This window comes from Malaya genurostris, chromosome 2 (assembly GCF_030247185.1).
Source record: "Malaya genurostris strain Urasoe2022 chromosome 2, Malgen_1.1, whole genome shotgun sequence".
NCBI classification, from domain to species: Eukaryota; Metazoa; Arthropoda; class Insecta; order Diptera; family Culicidae; genus Malaya; species Malaya genurostris.
Window position 1 is genome coordinate 21,277,362 of NC_080571.1, and position 20,548 is coordinate 21,297,909.

General features: G+C 37.2%; 2 protein-coding genes across 2 annotated transcripts; one reads left to right on the forward strand and one right to left on the reverse strand.

The window, feature by feature from the left end:
* The first annotated feature begins 3,289 nt into the window (after positions 1 to 3,289).
* On the forward strand, positions 3,290 to 4,753 carry LOC131429360 (zinc finger protein 626-like). Its single transcript, XM_058593435.1, has 2 exons — positions 3,290 to 3,475; positions 3,676 to 4,753. Exon 2 carries the CDS (start codon positions 3,727 to 3,729, stop codon positions 4,639 to 4,641), a length of 915 nt encoding a protein of 304 aa, XP_058449418.1. The 5' UTR covers positions 3,290 to 3,475; positions 3,676 to 3,726; the 3' UTR covers positions 4,642 to 4,753.
* A 380-nt stretch (positions 4,754 to 5,133) lies between these two features.
* Positions 5,134 to 6,610, reverse strand: LOC131429361 (zinc finger protein 239-like). Its single transcript, XM_058593436.1, has 2 exons — positions 6,276 to 6,610; positions 5,134 to 6,211 (listed from the first exon to the last, which is right to left on the reverse strand). The coding sequence occupies exon 2, from the start codon at positions 6,205 to 6,207 to the stop codon at positions 5,224 to 5,226; it is 984 nt and encodes a 327-aa protein (XP_058449419.1). The 5' UTR covers positions 6,208 to 6,211; positions 6,276 to 6,610; the 3' UTR covers positions 5,134 to 5,223.
* Between the last annotated feature and the right edge of the window lie 13,938 nt (positions 6,611 to 20,548).

Consider the following 20,548-nt stretch of genomic DNA (forward strand, 5'->3'; position numbering starts at 1 on the left):
GTCTGCTCCCATCGAACGCACGAAAAGAAATGATCGATTTTCACCACGGTTCCCCTTTTATACGCATTTAGTTGAAGATATGTGCCTGACTACCTCAAAATCGTCGTCCTTGCGCGAAAAACCCAAGCGAAAGTAAAGAGTTTTCCGCATTATTTTGAAATTTTGAGAAAACTTAATTTTTGAGTTGTTTGTGGTTATCTCACACTGTTCAAAATATTATCCTAAATTCCTGATCATATTTTTGATGAAATGGTGAAAGAATTATGTTGCTACCATTAATACAAGTCGAGATATTCACGATTAAGTTCTGCCCATTCTTCCATATGGCTAATTTTGAAAAGGCACCCCATAGTAAAGTAAGTCGTATTCCCGACAAAATCTGCAGTTAGCAAGCATGCCTTGCTGGCAGCAATTTCTCTATTAAGTATGATACGCTAAACTGATTTGGCGAGCAAAAAAAAAGCTTGCGGCAATTTAAAAAATCTGTAAATTTGGACGAAAGTCTGCGAAAAAATCGATTTCAAAAGTCTGCACTATGTCCGAAATCTGCAGATTTACAGACAAATCTGCAAATCTAGCATCTCTCTTTCCAAGTGATATCACACCCTTATTAGCGGCCCTTACACGAGTCATCAAAAATGTCATTACTAAAAAATAATATCATTTGAATGAATGTGTAATCGACGACACGACCAGGCACTCCGAAGGAAAATTTACATAAAAAGTGTCCGTAGGTGATTTACCTTCTGGTACCATAGTATTGAGCGCCCCTTGTTATTAATGGAAATAATCTTCTTGAGCAACACTGTTCTGGTAGCTATGCGTGTGTTACCAAGGGACTCTTGTAATATAAATAAACAAACAAATTGACGAAGTATTTTGTCCTATTACCGATAGCCGTTAATAAAAAAGTCCTAGAAAAAAGCCAATATACAACTGTCGCTGTTGTCCCGAATGTATTTATTTTGAGGTACCCAAAGGATCGAATTCGAATTGACAATGGAAAGCTATCCTCCCTGGAGAGATAATATAGAATGTAGTGAACATTTGTATCGTTTTTTTATACCTAAAATATTTTGGAAGTAATCCAAGGAAAACTGGTTGCGACCGCTGGGCTACGATGTCATTATAGAAACTATAAACCCTAGAACACTTTACTCGCACGAGAAAGTATGAAAAATGATTTCTCCATCATGTGCAATGAAATAACGAAAGCGAAATTCCGCGGGTTACTAGACGACGGCCGATTTTTATGTCATTTTGGTTTTGACAGCCGTCACTGAATCGGTCCTGGCAGCCTTTTGGTGCCCGTGGCTACCCAGGTAACCAAAACACCATGCGGGTTATTGCTAGGCTTACTACTTTCAAGCTCCGGTTGAATTATCGTTCTGTTATGTAACGAAGCAGACAAAACAATATCCATGAAAGATGGATTCTCCGTTACAGAACAATTTTTGATCTTCTCATATGGCGTCACTGACGGATTACTGAAATCCGCGAGTACTTGCTCTCCCTTCATCATTACTGCCACGTTTGAAAAAAATCTGATTAATTGTATTTTATGTCTGTTTTGACTATACGTACCCAGCAGTGAATGGAACCCATTGAAGGTATCCATCGATAACAGATCGGCTGAAAAGTTTGTATAGTTTCTATGAGAGGGCGCCACTAGAATTAAATCCATACCATTTTCAGTTAGTACAAACCTTCAAAAGATACGTGTATAAATTTGACAGCTGTCCGATTATTAATTTGTGAAATATTGCATTTTGAGTGAAGCTACTTTTGTTATTGTGAAAAAAAAATGGAAAAAAAGAAATTTCGTGTGTTGATGAAACACTACTTTTTGATGAAAAAAAGTACCGCCGATGCCAAAAAATGGCTTGATGAGTATTATCCAGACTCTGCACCGGGCGAAGCAACAATTCGTAAGTGGTTTGCAAAATTTCGTACTGGCCATATGAGCACCGAAGACGATGAACGCAGTGGACGTCCAAAAGAGGCTGTTACCGATGGAAACGTGAAAAAAACCCACAAAATGATTTTCAATGACCGTAAAGTGAAGTTGATCGAGATAGCTCACACCCTAAAGATATCAAAGGAACGTGTTGGACATATTATTCACGAATATTTGGATATGAGAAAGATTTGTGCAAAATGGGTGCCGCGTGAGCTCACAATCGATCAAAAACAACAACGAATTGACGATTCTGAGCAGTGTTTGGAGCTGTTATATCGAAATAAACCCGATTTTTTCGTCGATATATAACAATGGACGAAACATGGCTCCATCACTTCACTCCGGAGTCCAATCGACAGTCAGCTGAGTGGACTGCACGCGATGAACCGAACCCAAAGCGTGGAAAGATTTCTGTATCTGTATTTTGGGATTCGCATGGTATAATTTTCATCGACTACCTTGAAAAGGGAAAAACCATCAACAGTGACTATTATATAGCGTTATTAGAGCGTTTGAAGGACAAAATTTCAAAAAAACGGCCTCATTTGAAGAAGAAAAAAGTTTTGTTTCATCAAGACAATGCACCGTGTCACAAGTCGATGAAAACCATGCTGAAATTGAACGAATTGGGCTTCGAATTGCTCCCTCATCCACCGTATTCTCCAGATTTGGCCCCCAGTGACTTTTTCCTGTTCTCAGACCTCAAGAGAATGCTCGCTGGTAAAAAATTTAGAAGCAATGAAGAGGTAATCGCTGAAACTGAGGCCTATTTTGAGGCAAAGGACAAATCGTACTACAAAAATGGTATCGAAAAGTTGGAAGATCGCTATAATCGCTGTATCGCCTCTGATGGCAATTATGTTGAATAATAAAAACGAATTTTGGCAAAAAAAATGTGTGTTTCTATTAAACGATACGAACTTGTCAGCCGAACTGTTACGATAGCCAAAGCGCTTCATCAATGTACAGAAAAATATAAATTGTCTATTCGAAAATATATTGTTTGTTTTAAATGAATGTTCGTATTCATGCATTCGAAAGGTAACATAAACAAAACATGGTCAAAACAATTTGATTGATGTTTCATTTTGAAGACGTCAATTTCAGAGGAATTTCTCAAACAAACATTAGCTCATATTTGGTGTATTAATTGTTCATTCAATGATAAAAGAATGTATGCAATATTCGAATTTGTTTTTCATTTGAAATGAAAAGTTATCGTCGATTTGCCAGATAAATCTGGAATAATGGCAACATTGCTTAGGTTACGGTATCACTAGAAATATAGTTCCTAAAATTAGGTAGTTTTTTAGCAGTGTGTATCGCGTATGTTTCGCCGTGAATGTGTTCTCCATTTCGAAATAATAATAATAATAATAAATATCAAAAAAATAATCAATCTTGGTGTATTCGTCCATGCAAGTATAACAAAACTGTAGTTCATATAGAGATCTTTAAGGAACACGACTATTGTCTGGAAACAGAATGTTGTAAAATAACATTTCGAGTACTGCTGTAAGCAACCGACGTAAAAAATCTCGATTCATGAGCATATTTATTGATGGATTATAGTGCATCCTTTGATTCAGCCTGTTAAGACAGTACCGGCTATAAGTTTTAAACATTCATTAACCGGAATATGCATGCTTATGATTGACCTCGTAGAAGAAATCGAAGAGGTGATTAAATACCAGGTTTTATTTCTATTTCTACAGGTGACAAAAACGATATTTTGTTCGAAAGCTGTGCAAAACTCGAATCTAAATATGACTGATCTCATGATCACTGATAGAAAACCTAGCGACCTCGGACCTGGTAATGCTCGGACCTACGGTTGTGACATATGCGGCAAATTTTACAGTGGAATGACTAGCTTAACTCGACATATACGGATTCATACGGCAGAGAAACCCTTTAAATGTGATATCTGTGGCAAAAGCTTTTCCGTGAACTACGGTCTCACGATACACATGCGCTTGCATACTAATGAAAAACCGCATAAATGTGATCTTTGTAGCGAAGCATTTCTAAGAAAGTATCAACTCACATATCACAGACGTATTCACACTAATGAAAAACCGTACGAGTGTGATAAATGTGGCAAACGATTCGTGCAACCCTATCATCTTACTTCACATAGACGAAACCACATGGAACCAGAATATGAATGTGAATTCTGTGACAAACGGTTTATGACAAGTAGTAGCCTGACAACTCATAAACGCATCCACACTGGAGAACGTCCGTACAAATGTGACTTCTGTGATAAAAAATTCGTTACATCTAGCCACATGAAGGTGCACCTGAGGATTCACACAGGAGCAAAACCTGAACTTTTGCACAAATGTGATTTTTGCAACAAGCTTCTACGTAACACTAACACTCTGACGCTACACTTGCGAACTCACACCGGTGAGAAACCCTACAAATGTGACATTTGCGAGAGATCATTCACAACCAAGTCTGCACTGAAGAACCATCGTATGACCCACACCGGTGAAAAACTTCACCAGTGTCCAATATGTGACAGAGAATTTATCACCAGTGGTAACAAGAGTCAACACATGCGTATTCATATGGAAGAACGGCCATTCAAATGTGGTATTTGTGGTAAAGGTTTTTCGAGGAAACAACAGCTAAATTTCCATATGAAAGGGAAACACAACCAACCGGCAGGATGAGCCGAAGAGAATTAAACATGGATATTTTTCTTAATTTAATAAATACGTCGAAAAATGATTTTTATCTAAGAAAGCATACGTTGATTTAAAATAAAACTTTTTTTTCCTTGAAATGAACCAAATAAACTGATACCTATTCCTTTTTCGAAATTACGTTCAACGACTGCAAACTGATTCTGCGAATTGCAACAATGGCGAAGAATTAGAAACAATGACTGTTCTGAAATTTTAAATTGTCCCTTAATATTAAGTAAAAGAGGTTAATGTTGCTTCCATTTAGTCTCATATAATAAAGTTCTCCACAGCCAGTTGATTCTACTCAACGGTTGAATGTGGTTTACCTAATTTCAAGTTCCCGCATTGAACCCCCGCTGGTAGTCTTCAGAAGTATAAGTAATAAAATTCAATTTTTTCTATATGTTTCTAATCAATGATCATTAGAGAGGAAACTTCTTGGTGGGTCATCGAGATTTTATCATCAAATCATTACAATTGGAAGTTATATACAGTCTAATTTAACAAAAAAAAAAAACATTTTTAATCCATATCAAACAGTACTTGTATTTCAAGTATTCGTGGTATCTAGTTTATCTGCTGTTGGTGGGCTCGCATCAGGTGTTGATCAAGCTGGTTGCTTCGATAGAATCCTTTGCCACACACGTCACATTTATGTGGACGCTCACCGGTATGAGTGTACATATGCTGCGCTAGATTACTGCTTGTAATAAAATCCCGGCCGCATACGGTGCATCGGTGAGCCTTTTCACCGGTGTGGGTGCGTCGATGATTCTTCATTGTTGAACTGGCGATAAACTCCTTGTCGCAGAAGTCACATTTGTATGGTTTATAACCGGTATGTATTCGTACGTGACGTGTGAGGTTGCTGGTATTGGTGAACGTTTTTTCACAGAAATCACATTTGTACGGCCGTTCTCCAGTATGAATGCGCAAGTGTTTTTTCAAACTTCCACACAGTATAAATTCTTTGCCACACTCGTCACATTTGTACGATTTTTCACCCGTGTGAATTTGTCGGTGCTTTTTCAAGCAACTACTGCCAGTGAACGATTTATCACAGAAGTCACATTTAAACAGACGTTCTCCGGTGTGGATGCGTCTATGCCGTGTCAGATTACCTCGATCTATGAAATGTTTACCACAAAAATCACATTCGAACTGTATTTCATTCGAGTGAATTCGTTTGTGCAGTGTAAGGCTTCCATTTTTTATAAATTCTTTGCCACACACGTCACATTTATGCGGCTTCAAATTGGTGTGAACACTTGTGTGATGAGTTAATTGATAATTTCTTCGGAATCCCTCACCGCAAAGATCGCACTTGTATGGCCGTTCGCCGGAGTGTAATCGGATATGAGTTTTGAAGTCCAAAATCTTGACGAAATTTTTTCCACAGTAATCACATTTGAAGGGTCTTTCGCCCGTGTGAATGCGCTTGTGGTGCGTCAGGTGGCTGTTCCCAAGAAAACTTTTACAGCATACGTCACTGGTGTGCGTCAGTTTGCCGGATGAGAAATGATTGCTAACTACCTCGGTGCCTTGATCCATTATTCTAAAAATAAGTTTTGGGAATTATTCTTTTTAAATAAAATTATGGTGTTGGAAAGTTTTGTTACATGTCTTCCGTTCAAACTTTTGTCTGTTAGAAACGAAAAAAGCTTTGACCTGAATAGAAGAGAAACTATTATAAATGAACAGTTAGAGCAAATTCAGCAGCTGCGAGATTCATATGGGTGTTCTATAATATAACTGAAACTGAGACAAACGTATCCCCAGCAAGCCATTCTAGTTTTATTTATTCGACCAGTTCTTCTGTCAAATTTAAAACTGGTCAACGATGCCGTTCTATTTTTTGTATATTTGAAACACGAGTAAAACACTGCTGGGGCTGCCAGTTTTTCTTGTTATAAAATCCAGATTTAAATTTTGTAACTGACATAAATTATGCATCTAGAACTAAAACACTCCTGAATATGCTCTTACTATTAGAAAATAATGCTGAATACCTACCGGCGTCAAGCCAGGAACCAAAATCCAGTTCCAAAAAAAAAAAAAATTTTTGGTTTCAGATTTTTAGTGCCTACTGCGCCACCTATGTCTCAAAAAATCAACCAACAGCGTCAAATCAGGAATCAAAATCCAGAGACTAAAATATTTAAGAGAGAAATATCGAATGTGAAATAAACTTTTTATTAATATAATTAGTAGATGTCACGGCACGTATTGTGTCGTTGAAAGGTAAAGTATGTAGTTCGCCATATTGGCTTTCCAATGCAAAACTCAAATCAACTTCGCGCCTTCTATGTTTCACTTTATGGACCAAGAAAACGATGATGTTAGCAAATTGTCACATAGAGCAATATAGAAATCTTGTATTAAATGCGGAAATAGTATTTTAACAAAGTATTTTTTTCTTAAACAAACCTCCGGAATGGGTAAAACTTTTGCATAAAAAGTAAACCTTTAATTTCTTCAATACTAAACTATATTTAAATATTGATGTTAAGTGAGGTTATGCCATCAATTTTTGTAATCGAAATCAAAGGTTTAAAGAAATGGAATGGTGGAATAAACGGCCAGACCAATTATGTCAACCAGTAAAGTCAATATTATCAATCTGTGTCATTCTGGAAGCCAAAAACTTGGATTTATTCTCAAGCGGAATATTAAAAATATTGGTTGAAAATCTAATTGATAGAAATCAATGTTTTTTCCCTAATTGCAACAGAATATTCGTTGATTATTCGAATTTCAACTACAAATAAACAAAAATTCACTGGAGAATATACATTCTTATGTATTTTGACAGCTTCATTCGAAAACATAATCGTTTGTACAACAGCACCATCTACATGTCGAACTGTCATTAGAAGGCCAATACAGACCCTGTCAGCTTGGAGCAAAATCAATCTTCAGTATAGGAACGCCATCGTACGGAATCACATTTAACATATCATGTCAATGGTGTGGGTGCGCAGTGCTGCTATTTTTGCGCGCAAGAATTTGACATTTCTCTTCCCTACTTCTATGTACGAGATTCGATGCGGACTCACCTGAGGGCACCATGCTCGCAAAAAAGGATGTTGTCAATTATTTATTCTGAAAATGTGAGAGCTGGATATCTTGTAAATATGATGTCTTTGGCCAATATGAACAATAAATTTTCATCAGTCGTTATATATCCCAGTGAAATTTGTCGACCCGCATAAGTCCGATCATCGGACCGATTGAGCACGATATGGGGCCGATCTGCACCATTTGCATCAACCGCGTCGATCTAAAAAAGTTTTATGTTTACATTATGTATCGCTATAGGAACAGAGCGAAGGAACATCAAACAAGGCATCTTCGAGCCGACGTATCCCCGATAGGATGTGAAATACATTCTTTTGTTTCGATCATAGAGGCTTTAACCTTAAAGTCATTCGCCTCTTAGGGCTAGAAAAACTCTGGCCCTATGTTCGGAGTTGGAAGTCCAACCCCGATATATCCCCTGAGTATCAGACATTCGCTCTCTGCTTTGGTATTTATTCACTCTTTTGTTCTACCGATACACTCTGTAAGCTCGAAACGCAATCAAAAACTTTCTTGCACGATGCGTCCGATGATCGGATTTACTGAGATGGATGTTCAAAAATAACACCTTGGGCATAGTGATAGAATCATTGCTACTACTTGTCGTGATTGTAAATATTTAATTTGAAAATTTTTAAGCATGAATTTATTTTCAGTGTACAAAGGTACACTTTCCTAAATCTTGACGAATGTCAAGATTACTCAGTGTGCAAATGTACACTTTCCTAAATCTTGACGAAGGTCAAGATTACTCAGTGTGCAAATGTACACTTTCCTTAATCTTGACGAAGGTCAAGATTACTTCGCTTTAACTAATACAGATAAGAGAAGTGTCAGACGAATGAAAATACACTAAAGTACGAGAAGGGTTTATTCTTACTTGTACCTCTGAACTTTAAACAAGTGCTTCTGCTTACTGGAAAGAAATCCCTTTTGCTGAATATCAGATTGTGTCAAGGTGAGTTGGGAAATATATACACACTGTTGGAAATCTTCTTCAGTTTCCCGGACTATAAGGAAGGTTGGAAATACTACGATAAAGTAAATATATCACAACTGGCGACGAGGAAAACTAGCTTTTCTCACTGATTGTGGGGTAATATATTTCTAAAATAACCACGTGGAATCATTCGGAAGTGTTTGGAGATGGCGTCGTGGACGCCATTGTGAATTTTAATTATTCAATAAGGGATAAAGCCATCCGATTTTTTCAACAATACCATTTTGTTTGGTGGCATTGATTGTTTGAAACAAAAGATACCTTTGTTTGACACATGTAATAAGAGTGTTTTTGCCTTTCTTTATAGAAAGGTATTAGAATTGCTGGAAAAACCGACTTTCGAACGGAGCCTCGGAGACCCATAGTGTTATATACCATTCGACTCAGCTCGACGAGATCGGAAAATGTCTGTGTGTGTGTGTGTGTGTGTGTATGTGTGTGTGTATGTGTGTGCACTTTTCGAAGATATTTGAACGCGCTCAATTTTCTCAGAGATGGCTCAACCGATTTTAACAAACTTGGGCTCGTTTGAAAGCTACTATCGGGGCATTGATCAAGTTCGAAGATAAAATGGCTGTGACTTTTGGTTCCGGAGATATGATTGTATAAGTGACGTAACCGACAAAAAGCGTTGTATTTGAACGCGCTCAATTTTCTCAGAGATGGCTGAACCGATTTGAACAAACTTGGACTCGTTTGAAAGCTACTGGCGGGCCATTGATCAAATTCGAAGATCAAATGGCTGTGACTTTTGGTTCCGGAGATATGATTGTATAAGTGACGTAACCGACAAAAAGCGTTGTATTTGAACGCGCTCAATTTTCTCAGAGATGGCTGATCCGATTTTAACAAACTTGGACTCGTTTGAAAGCTACTGTCGGGCCGTTGATCAAGTTCGAAGATCAAATGGTTGTGACTTTTGGTTCCAGATATATGATGGTATAAGTGACGTAACCGACAAAACACGTTGATTTTTACCGCTCTTGTATATATAAGGGTGCCAAAATTTTGGGATCAACTCTATTTTCGTAAAGTTCTAGTGCTCAAAAGTTTAAGCACCTCGAAAAAAGCCTTCATGCAAAATTTGACCTAAATCGGACATGCTTAAGGGGTGCTGCCCGGTGGTAAAGGTTTGACAATTATCGATCTTGAAAAAGCACCATAGGGGGGAGTACATGAAATTTCCAAAATCGAAAATTTTTTTTGATGCCAAAACTCTTAAAACTGCATAAAACATCGAAATTTAGTGTCATCTCAAAAAAAAATTTTTTTGAGAAAATCAACTTTCTGGGACTTAGAAAAATTTTCATATTTTTTCTAAGTCCCAAAAAGTCGATTTTTTCAAAAAAATTTTTTTTTGAGATGACACTAAATCTCGACGTTTCATGCAATTCTAAGCCTTTTGGCATCAAAAATTTTTTTTCGATTTCGAAAATTTCATGTACTCCCCCCTATGGTGATGTTTCAAGATATATGAAAACATCACTAAGTGGACTAAGAAGGCTTTTTTTAGATTAGCATCACTGCTCTCATACAAATAGGCAACGCAAATGTCAAGCACTAGTTTGGAAAATTGATGCTGACTGTGTGAGATAAACACTGAAGCATGCTTTTGTGAACTACTCGAATCAATCTGAATCAATTGGCGTCTAAAATTATTTAATAAATGTATGAAACATATTTTCATGAGACTGTTATGAAAGAAGAGAAAGGCATTATCACACCACTAGGTGGATTAAGAAGGGTTTTTAGATTAGCATCACTGCTCTCATACAAATAGGCAACGCAAATGTCAAGCACTAGTTTGGAAAATTGATGCTGACTGTGTGAGATAAACACTGAAGCATGCTTTTGTGAACTACTCGAATCAATCTGAATCAATTGGCGTCTAAAATTATTTAATAAATGTATGAAACATATTTTCATGAGACTGTTATGAAAGAAGAGAAAGGCATTATCACACCACTAGGTGGATTAAGAAGGGTTTTTTTCTTTTAACATAGGTGTAAATTTTGGTGGGACAACGATCGCCAAAGGGTGATAGCTACGTGTGTTTATTGACTTAATACGAATATAAGCTTGATCTCATAAGGAAAGCAATAAAAGGATTTTAATAGTTGGCAGCTAATTGGCTAGAGACGTTTTTTGCGGGTTTTGTTGGCAAGCAAAGTAAGCCATTTTAATATTTTTATTAAATAGTTTTTTTGGCATGGCTCAAATGAGCATTACAATTGAACCCTATAGAAAGGGTAGTTCGTTTACCGATTGGTCGGAGAGACTGGATTACTTTTTTGTAGTCAATAATGTTCCGGAGGACTCCAGAAAAGCCCATTTTATTGCTTTGTCTGGACCGGCCGTGTACATGGAGTTAAAATTACTTTTTCCGAATGGAAAATTAACGACCGCAACATATGCGGAGATAATAGAAAAACTGAAGGCAAGGTTTGATAAGGCCGAGTCTGATTTGATTCAGCGATTGAAATTTAACAACAGAGTGCAATTGCCAAACGAGACAATTGAAGATTTTGTTTTGGCTCTAAAATTACAGGCAGAGTTCTGCTCATTCGAAAATTTTAAAGATTCGGCAATTATAGATAGAATTATCTCTGGTGTGCGCGATCCTGTGTTAAGAAAACATTTGATAAATGAAGGAAATATTACTTTAGAGGCAACTGAAAAATTTCTAACTACATGGGAAATGGCCGATACGAACGCTAAAAGTTTTGGTAGTAATACGAAAAATGAATCGCTCCATGTACAGTTTGGTTAAGCCCATGACCAAGTAGCATCCGTGCTGTCTTCCACAAAAAGGGGTGGTTATCAAATGAATAAATTGGTCAAAGCATATGAATTGGCACAAAAAAACAATTCACCAAATCAATGTAAAGGCAGTGTGAAAGATAAACTTGGTTATGAGTTTAAAAATAAATTTCCCTATTTTTCGGATAGCCGGGGTGATTCTGGTGATTGGCGTAGGAATCGGTTTCGCAGGCGCCCGGATTATTCTTCTCTCATATGTGACTTCTGCGGTGTCAAAGGACACATCAAGAAAAAATGTTTCAAATTGCGAAACATGCAACGTGGTTCCGTTAAATTCGTAGATGACGAACAGCAAGTTGGACCAAGCAGTGTTCACGAATTATATAACGCATTTAGTCAGATGCAGACCGAGGATTGCGGCAGCGATGAGGAGGAAGATCGTGATAAAGGTAATTTACATTGCATGCAGATTTCTTCAATTAATAATATTAGTGACCCGTGTTTGATAAATGTAAATTTGGAGAATGTTCCTTTACAAATGGAAATAGATAGTGGCTCATCGGTATCAATTATGTGTAAATCTCAATATTTTTCTATTTTTTCAAATCCCCTTTCAAGGTGTCAAAAAAAAATTGTTTGTTGTTAATGGGGCCAATTTAAAAATTGAAGGTGAAGCAAGTGTTTCAGTACGAATTAATGATAAGGAGGCAAAGTTAAAATTACTAATACTAGATTACGATAATAATTTTATTCCTTTATTAGGACGAGACTGGTTGGACGTTTTTTACGCCGACTGGAGGAAAAATTTTACAAATATGGGACGAATAAATAACGTGAATGTTTTGAATAAACATGAAATTATTAGTAATATAAAAAAAAATTTAAAAATGTGTTTATAAAGGATTTTTCTTCGCCCATTGTGGGATTTGAGGCGGATTTAGTTATAAGAGAAGAGTGGCCAATTTTCAGAAAAGCTTATGACGTGCCATATCGTTTGCGAGAAAAAGTTTTAGAATATTTGAATAAGTTAGAATCTGAAAAAGTCATTACTCCTATCAAGACCAGCGAATGGACATCTCCTGTTGTCGTGGTCATGAAAAGGAATAATGACATCAGGCTAGTTATCGATTGTAAGGTTTCTATAAACAAATCACTTATTGCGAATACTTACCCTTTACCAGTAGCCCAGGATTTATTCGTCGGATTGGCAGGCTGCAAAATTTTCTGTGCCCTTGATCTAGAAGGAGCCTATATACAATTATCTTTGTCAAAGAGGTCTAGGAGATTTATGGTTATAAATACGATAAAAGGTTTATATACCTATAACCGGCTCCCTCAAGGAGCATCTTCTAGTGCCTCAATTTTTCAGCAGGTTATGGATCAGATTCTAAAAGGTATTGATAATGTGTTTTGTTATTTGGATGACGTTTTAGTGGCTGGAAAAGATATGGATGATTGTTTGAATAAATTGGAGTTGGTATTGACAAGATTGTCAGCCAGCAATATTAAAGTAAATTGGGAAAAATGCAAATTTTTTGTATCAGAGTTGCCATATTTAGGCCATTTGATTAGTGACAAAGGTTTATTGCCGTGTCAAGACAAGATTGCAACTATAAAAGAGGCCAAGGCGCCAAGGAATGTGACTGAATTGAAATCGTTTTTAGGGTTGATTAATTATTACAATAAATTTATACCGCATTTGTCGACAAAACTATTTTATTTATACAACCTTCTGAAAAATGGTTCTAGTTATATTTGGGATAAAAATTGTGAAAACGCTTTTGTGGAGAGCAAGAATTCTCTAACGCAAACTACATTTTTGGAATATTACGATATAAATAAACCGATAGTGGTGGTTTCGGATGCGTCGGGCACTGGCCTTGGAGGAGTAATTGCTCATATAATAGAATGAGTAGAAAAACCAATATGGTTTACTTCCTTTTCTTTGAATTCTGCACAAAAAAGTACGGGTGTGTAATGTCAGAGACATAACTGGATGTCGTGAATACGAATATGACACGCTTTATTTATGCTTCCGAATTCGAATTGGTAGTTCATCGATTGTTTGAATTGTGCAACTTTCCCCTCTTTCATTACTAGAAATTTAAACGATGCGCCTAGACTAAATTACAGATTAGTTACATTAAACATTCTGAAACGCACTTAAATACTATGAAATAAGCAGTATAGTTCTTTATAATAAAAAAATGGTGACGATTTGAGTTAGTTCAGCACGCAGACTCTGAATTCTAAACACATATTCCAGAACTAAGCTCTAAAACATGAAGACGATTTTTCGTCATGACTACCAGAATGGGTTTTATAGAGTACAGTAAAGTAAATTTCCGCATAATTCTTTAGGAGTATTATTATGGTTCTAAAAAGAACCGAATAGAAGAAGTCTGGAATAAAGAACTGGATCCTGAGTTCAAGAACTAAATTTAGAACCAATAACAGACTCAGAATCCAGTTTCAATTCTAGAATTGCAATTTCGAAACTCAAATTAGTTCCGGAATACAGTTCCAGAATCCAGTTTCAGCACGCAGGCTCTGAATTCTAAACCTATATTGCGGAACTACAATCTGAAAATTGAACTTCTCGTTATGACTACCGAAAACCAAATGATGGCAGGTGCTCTCTCCGTCGCTGATGGTTTAACTCTCGCGATGGCAGTCTGCTCGCCTTGAAGGCCAGCAAGCGAATGAAAGTTGCTACCTGAGCGTTTGAGGTTTTAACCACGCAAAAGGCGCTCTCTCCGTCGCTGCTGGTTGATGGTTTAACTCTCGCGATGGCAGTCTGCTCGCCTTGAAGGCCAGCAAGCGAATGAAAGTTGCTACCTGAGCGTTTGAGGTTTTAACCACGCAAAAGGCGCTCTCTTCGTCGCTGCTGGTTGATGGTTTAACTCTCGCGATGGCAGTCTGCTCGCCTTGAAGGCCAGCAAGCGAATGAAAGTTGCTACCTGAGCGTTTGAGGTTTTAACCACGCAAAAGGCGCTCTCTCCGTCGCTGCTGGTTGATGGTTTAACTCTCGAAATGATCGATTTTCACCACGGTTCCCCTTTTATACGCATTCAGTTGAAGATATGTGCCTGACTACCTCAAAATCGTCGTCCTTGCGCGAAAAACCCAAGCGAAAGTAAAGAGTTTTCCGCATTATTTTGAAATTTTGAGAAAACTTAATTTTTGAGTTGTTTGTGGTTATCTCACACTGTTCAAAATATTATCCTAAATTCCTGATCATATTTTTGATGAAATGGTGAAAGAATTATGTTGCTACCATTAATACAAGTCGAGATATTCACGATTAAGTTCTGCCCATTCTTCCATATGGCTAATTTTGAAAAGGCACCCCATAATAAAGTAAGTCGTATTCACGACAAAAAATACCCCATCCTGCATTTAGAAGCTTTGGCATTGGTTGCCACCATAAAAAAATTTCACAAATTCCTTTATGGGAATAAGTTTGTAGTTTTCACAGATCACAAGCCTTTAGTAGGCATTTTTGGGAAAGAGGGTAAACATTCTATATACGTCACAAGGCTACAACGATATATTTTAGAACTTGCCATCTATGATTTCGATATCCATTACAGACCGTCATCAAAAATGGGAAATTCGGACTTTTGTTCTAGATTTCCTTTGGAACATGTGGTCCCAAAAGATTGGGATAAAAGTTGGGTTAATAGTATAAACACAGACTAACAGACAGGACACTCAAATTAGATTCTTCAATCATTTTAACGGTCATTTCAAATATTCCTTTATTTGGGACAGTACTCACATGTGTCATGATGGCGCCACGTTACCCTATCAAAAACATCCTGTCTGTCATCTAGACTGTGTTTATTTTTTTCATTTACCAACAGAGTTGCCATTCATACAGAATTACCTGTAGTGTATTGATTTGTATACGTCCATGCGAATTTCATGCAGGATTCAGATTTAATACATATTGCCAAAACTATATACAGAATTGTGCCTACTTCTCATCATTCAACGCAATACAAAATCGAACCCGTTTTGTTACAGTATTTACTTACTTCTGGTCTGCCACCACTTAATTTCGGGTGAAAATTACCAACACAATCAAAAATAGTCTAGATGAACAACGTTGAGAAAAATAAAGGGTTACCTTCCAACATCGCTAAAAATGTTAAATATATTATCAACGTAATCCAATAATTTATTGTGACGATTCATTTTCAAATATTATGATGAAATCAGGCATCCCTGCAAGCAGCTGATCGGTGTTGACAAACGAGGGGAAACCAACTAGTAAAAAAACTTTTACGTTACACAAGGGGTGTGCCGATAGTAAATAGTTCGCGCAGTACAATATAGGTGGAACTAGTGCATCACGAAAAATTATTTTTATAAGAATTTACTCATACTGTCATGTCTGTTAGTCTGTGGTATAAACTTTGGTAAAGAAATCCCTATAGATTCAATGGAAATTGCAAAATGCACAAAAGAGGATGAATTTATACAGAGAATAATTTATTTTATGAAGAATGGTTGGCCGAAAAATCTTGACAGACGTTTTGTCAACGTTTTCTCTAACCAACAAGAGTTAGATTTAGTGGATGGCTGTTTATTATATCAAGTAAGGGTGGTGATACCACAGCAATTGCAGGGTGGCACCCTAAAACTTTTACATGCAAACCATTCTGGCTAGACGTTTATTGTATTGGTTCGGGATAAATTCAGATATTGAAAAATATGTGGCAGATTGCGATATTTGTAACAGTATGGCCATAGTACATAAGCCTCAAATAACATCAGGTTGGACACCAACAACGAAACCGTTTAGCAGGATACATATAGACTTCTTTCATTTTGCACATCACACCTTTTTGCTAATAGTTGATAGCAAAGACATCATATTAACAAGATATCCAGCTCTCACATTTCCCGAACAAATCATTGGCAACATCCTTTTTTGCGAGCATGTCGCCCCCAGGCGAGCCCGCATCGAATCTTATACATAGAAGTAGGGGAGAAAAATGTCAAATTCGTGCGCGCCAAAATAGCAGGGTTGCGCACCCATACAATTGACATGATATGTTGAATGTGATGCCGTGCGATGGCGTTGCTGAACTGAAGATTGACTTCGCTCCAAGCTGACAGGGTCTGTTGATAGTTACTCTAAGTGGGTAGAAGTGGAGATGATGAGAAATGGCACTGATTGTGCTAAAGTGTTGAAGAAACTTGTAGCATTCTTTGCTCGTGTCGGTCTTCCAGATATTTTAGTATCGGACGGGGGCCCTCCGTTTAATTCCTTTTTAATTTGTTGATTTTCTGCAAGAGCAAGGCATAAAAGTTCTCAAAAGTCCACCTTATCACCCTCCTAGTAATGGGCAGGCAGAAAGGTTGGTAAGAACAGTAAAAGAGGTGTTAAAAAAGTTCTTAATGGAACCTGACTTTGCAAATATGGACTTGGAAAACCTTATAAGTTTATTTCTAATAAATTATAGGAACAACTGTTTAGCGAAAGATGGCAAGTTTCCATCGGAAAAGATTTTTTCATTTTCGCCAAAGACTTTAATGGATCTTATGCATCCGAAGCGACATTATAAGTATAGTTTGATGACGTCAACAAATCCTGCCAATGATGTTAAATCCCAGGGGATTCAAAATAAAATTGAAAATGATCCCTTAGATAGTCTGACGGCAGGTGATATACTTTGGTATAAGAATCATAACCCTCAAAATCAGTTTAGATGGATGAAAGCTATTTTTTTAAAAAAGTTCTCTCAAAATACTTTTCAGGTTGCTATTGGAAACGTAACAACCATGGCACATCGGACGCAACTGCGCCGGGATCATGTAATTGAATCGGCACGACCAAATGTTGCAGTGTCGCTGCCGATATCAGGCGGAACTACCCGCAGTAGCGAAGATGAAGAACCATTTGAAGGATATCCGGACACCGAACTGAGAAAACGGATACGAAGAAAACGTAAACACGTCGGGGACGAGTCGATCAATGTCGAGACAAGCCGTTCAAAAAGAGTTCGTTTGGCCAAAGCCAAGGAGGATTTTGTATATTGGGGAAGCTTATTGAGCTATCGAATATATAGTGAATAATGTATGATTTAAAAGTAGTATGAATAATTTTGATATATATATATATATATATATATATATATATATATATATATATATATATATATATATATATATATATATATATATATATATATATATATATATATATATATATATATATATATATAGAAAAAAACCTGTTTTAATCCACCTAGTGGTGTAATGATGCCTTTCTCATATCAATCAAACTATCATATATAATACTGTGGTATTCTTCAAAATATTTTTCTTCGATTCTTAAAAGAATAATCGAAATAGATTTGTTTGACCGTCAACTGATAAAAAATGTCAATTGGAAAAGATTTGAGGTCGATTTAGAAAACTTTTTACGGTTTGTCGCTCTTTTCAGTGATGGTATAAAATTTTTAACACACTTTACCCTATATTTCCGGATCCGGAAGTCGGATCATGATGAAATTCAGGAATTACGTATGGGACCACAGGACCTTTCAATTGAACCTAAGTTTGTGAAAATCGGTCGCGCCATCTATGAGAAAAGTTAGAACACATATTTTCATTTTTTTGCACATTTTACCCCATAAAGTTAGAGTTAAACGTTACAAACACACATACGCACATACACACACACACAAACACACACACATACACACACAGACATTTTGCGTACTCGACGAACTGAGTCGAATGGTATATGACACTCGGCCCTCCGGGCCTCGGTTCAAACGTCGGTTTTCACAGTGATTGCATAACCTTTCTATATGAGAAAGGTAAAAAAAAAATTTCTTCGATTCTTAAAAGAATAACCGAAATCGGTTTGTTTGACCGTCTACTGATAAAAACCATCAAATTGGAAAAGATTTGAGGTCGATTTAGAAAATTTTTCAAGGTTTTTCCCCATTTTCAGTGATGGTGTACAATTTTTAACACACTTTACCCTATATTTCCGGATCCGGAAGTTGGATCCGCATGAAATTCAGGAATAATGTATGGAACCACAGGACCTTTCATTTGAACCTAAGTTTGTGAAAATCGGTCGCGCCATCTATGAGAAAAGTTAAAACACATATTTTCTTTTTTTTGCACATTTTACCCCATAATTCCGGAACCGGAAGTCGGATCCAAATAATATTCAGGAATTTTCTATGGGACCACAAGACCTTTCATTTGAATCTAAGTTTGTGAAAATCGGTTCAGCCATCTCCGAGAAAAGTTAGTGCAAAAAAACGTTACATACACACATACGCACATACACACACACACACATACACACACACACATACACACACACAGACATTTTGCGTACTCGACGAACTGAGTCGAATGGTATATGACACTCGGCCCTCCGGGCCTCGGTTCAAAAGTCGGTTTTCACAGTGATTGCATAACCTTTCTATATGAGAAAGGCAAAAAGGCGGGTGAGTAATGTCAGAGACATAACTGGATGTCGTGAATACGAAAAAACTGACACGCTCCCATCACTTTTCCGAATATCAGTTAGTTGATTGATTGTATGAATTGTGCAAGCTTTCCTCTTTTTCACTAATAGAATTTGAAGCGATACACCTACATTAAAGTACAGATTAGTTACATTAAACAGCTACTATTCTACAACTATATATTCCAAACTTGAAACAATTCCTTTTTAATTTGCTAATATAGGAAGCTAGGTACGACAAATTTGTAGTTTATTTTTATTGAAGCTATGAAGTTCGAAGATATCTGATTCTTCTCGAAATTTCAGTACGAGACAATTGCAATGGCCTGGTCTGAAATGTATCTACGATCTTCGGTATGCAAGAGTGATTCTAATTATAATAATGATAGTAATAATAATAATACAGATTAACCTGTATATATGGCAACCCTGTTTCGCATGGCATATTTTCACACGACCCCATACTAGTATAAAGATGTGTTCAACATCATCACTTTCGCTTTCGCATTGCCGTTCGTAATTGAATGTGTTAGTGACGGTACAAATCTGCTTTTCTACCTGTTTTCGGAGCCATCGTTCTGACGGTGTCTCGTACGTACAGAGTAGCTGCTTTAACTTAAATGACGCTATTTCTCACATCACATTTCCTTTTATACGTGCTAGTGGTAGCACGGTAGGACGTCCCCTTTGTTAGAATTCCTTTCTTATACGCAGAACGGGAAACAGTGAAACGATATAAAAGAGAGAGTTAGCAGAGCGGCAGCCAGTAATACTGAATGGGTCGTCGAGGTCGAGCTGTTAACAGCATATTGTGGAGGAACAATTAAGGGCAAGGCAAAGTCCCGCTCAAACCGTGCTGGTCTGAAGTGCCCAGTTGGCGGCAGAATCCATCGTTTGCCTCGGAGTTCGCCAGTTCTGATACGCCTGGAAAGTAGAATGCGCAAATCAAGTGGAAACATTTGTTCTAACAATTTTTGTTTTCGGCTGCATACTAAAGTACTCGCGACAAAAATACATATTGATCTGTGGCAACTCTGTTTCGCACGGCATATTTGTAAACTAGTATAAAGATGTGTTCAAAATCATCACTTTCGCTTTCGCATTGCCGTTCGTAATTGAATGTGTTAGTGACGGTGCAAATTATTTTAACTCCCATCTTGATGAATCTTTTGGTAGGAAATATTGCGATCTGAGATGGTTCTCGTGTGTGTCTTGTTTCGGCAATGGGCCTTGCTGGACTTTTTGGCTGCCTTTTTCGGTTGCATTGTGCTGACGGTGTCTCGTGCATTCATATCGGGAAACAATGAGACGACAGGTCCTCGATGTTGCTGTCGTGTGTCTTGTTTCGGGAAGAGTTGCTCAGCAAATGATAGGAAAAGTGAACCATTCAACTTTTATATGGATGCTCTTGTATAGATACAGACATCTCGCGTTCTGATTGGCTGGTGCTGTCATGGGTTAAATCAAACAGGTTTTTCAATAGTGTACTATTGAAAAACTTCAATATTGTTGTAATACACGTTCAAGTTGAAGATTTTCGATTCTATTGG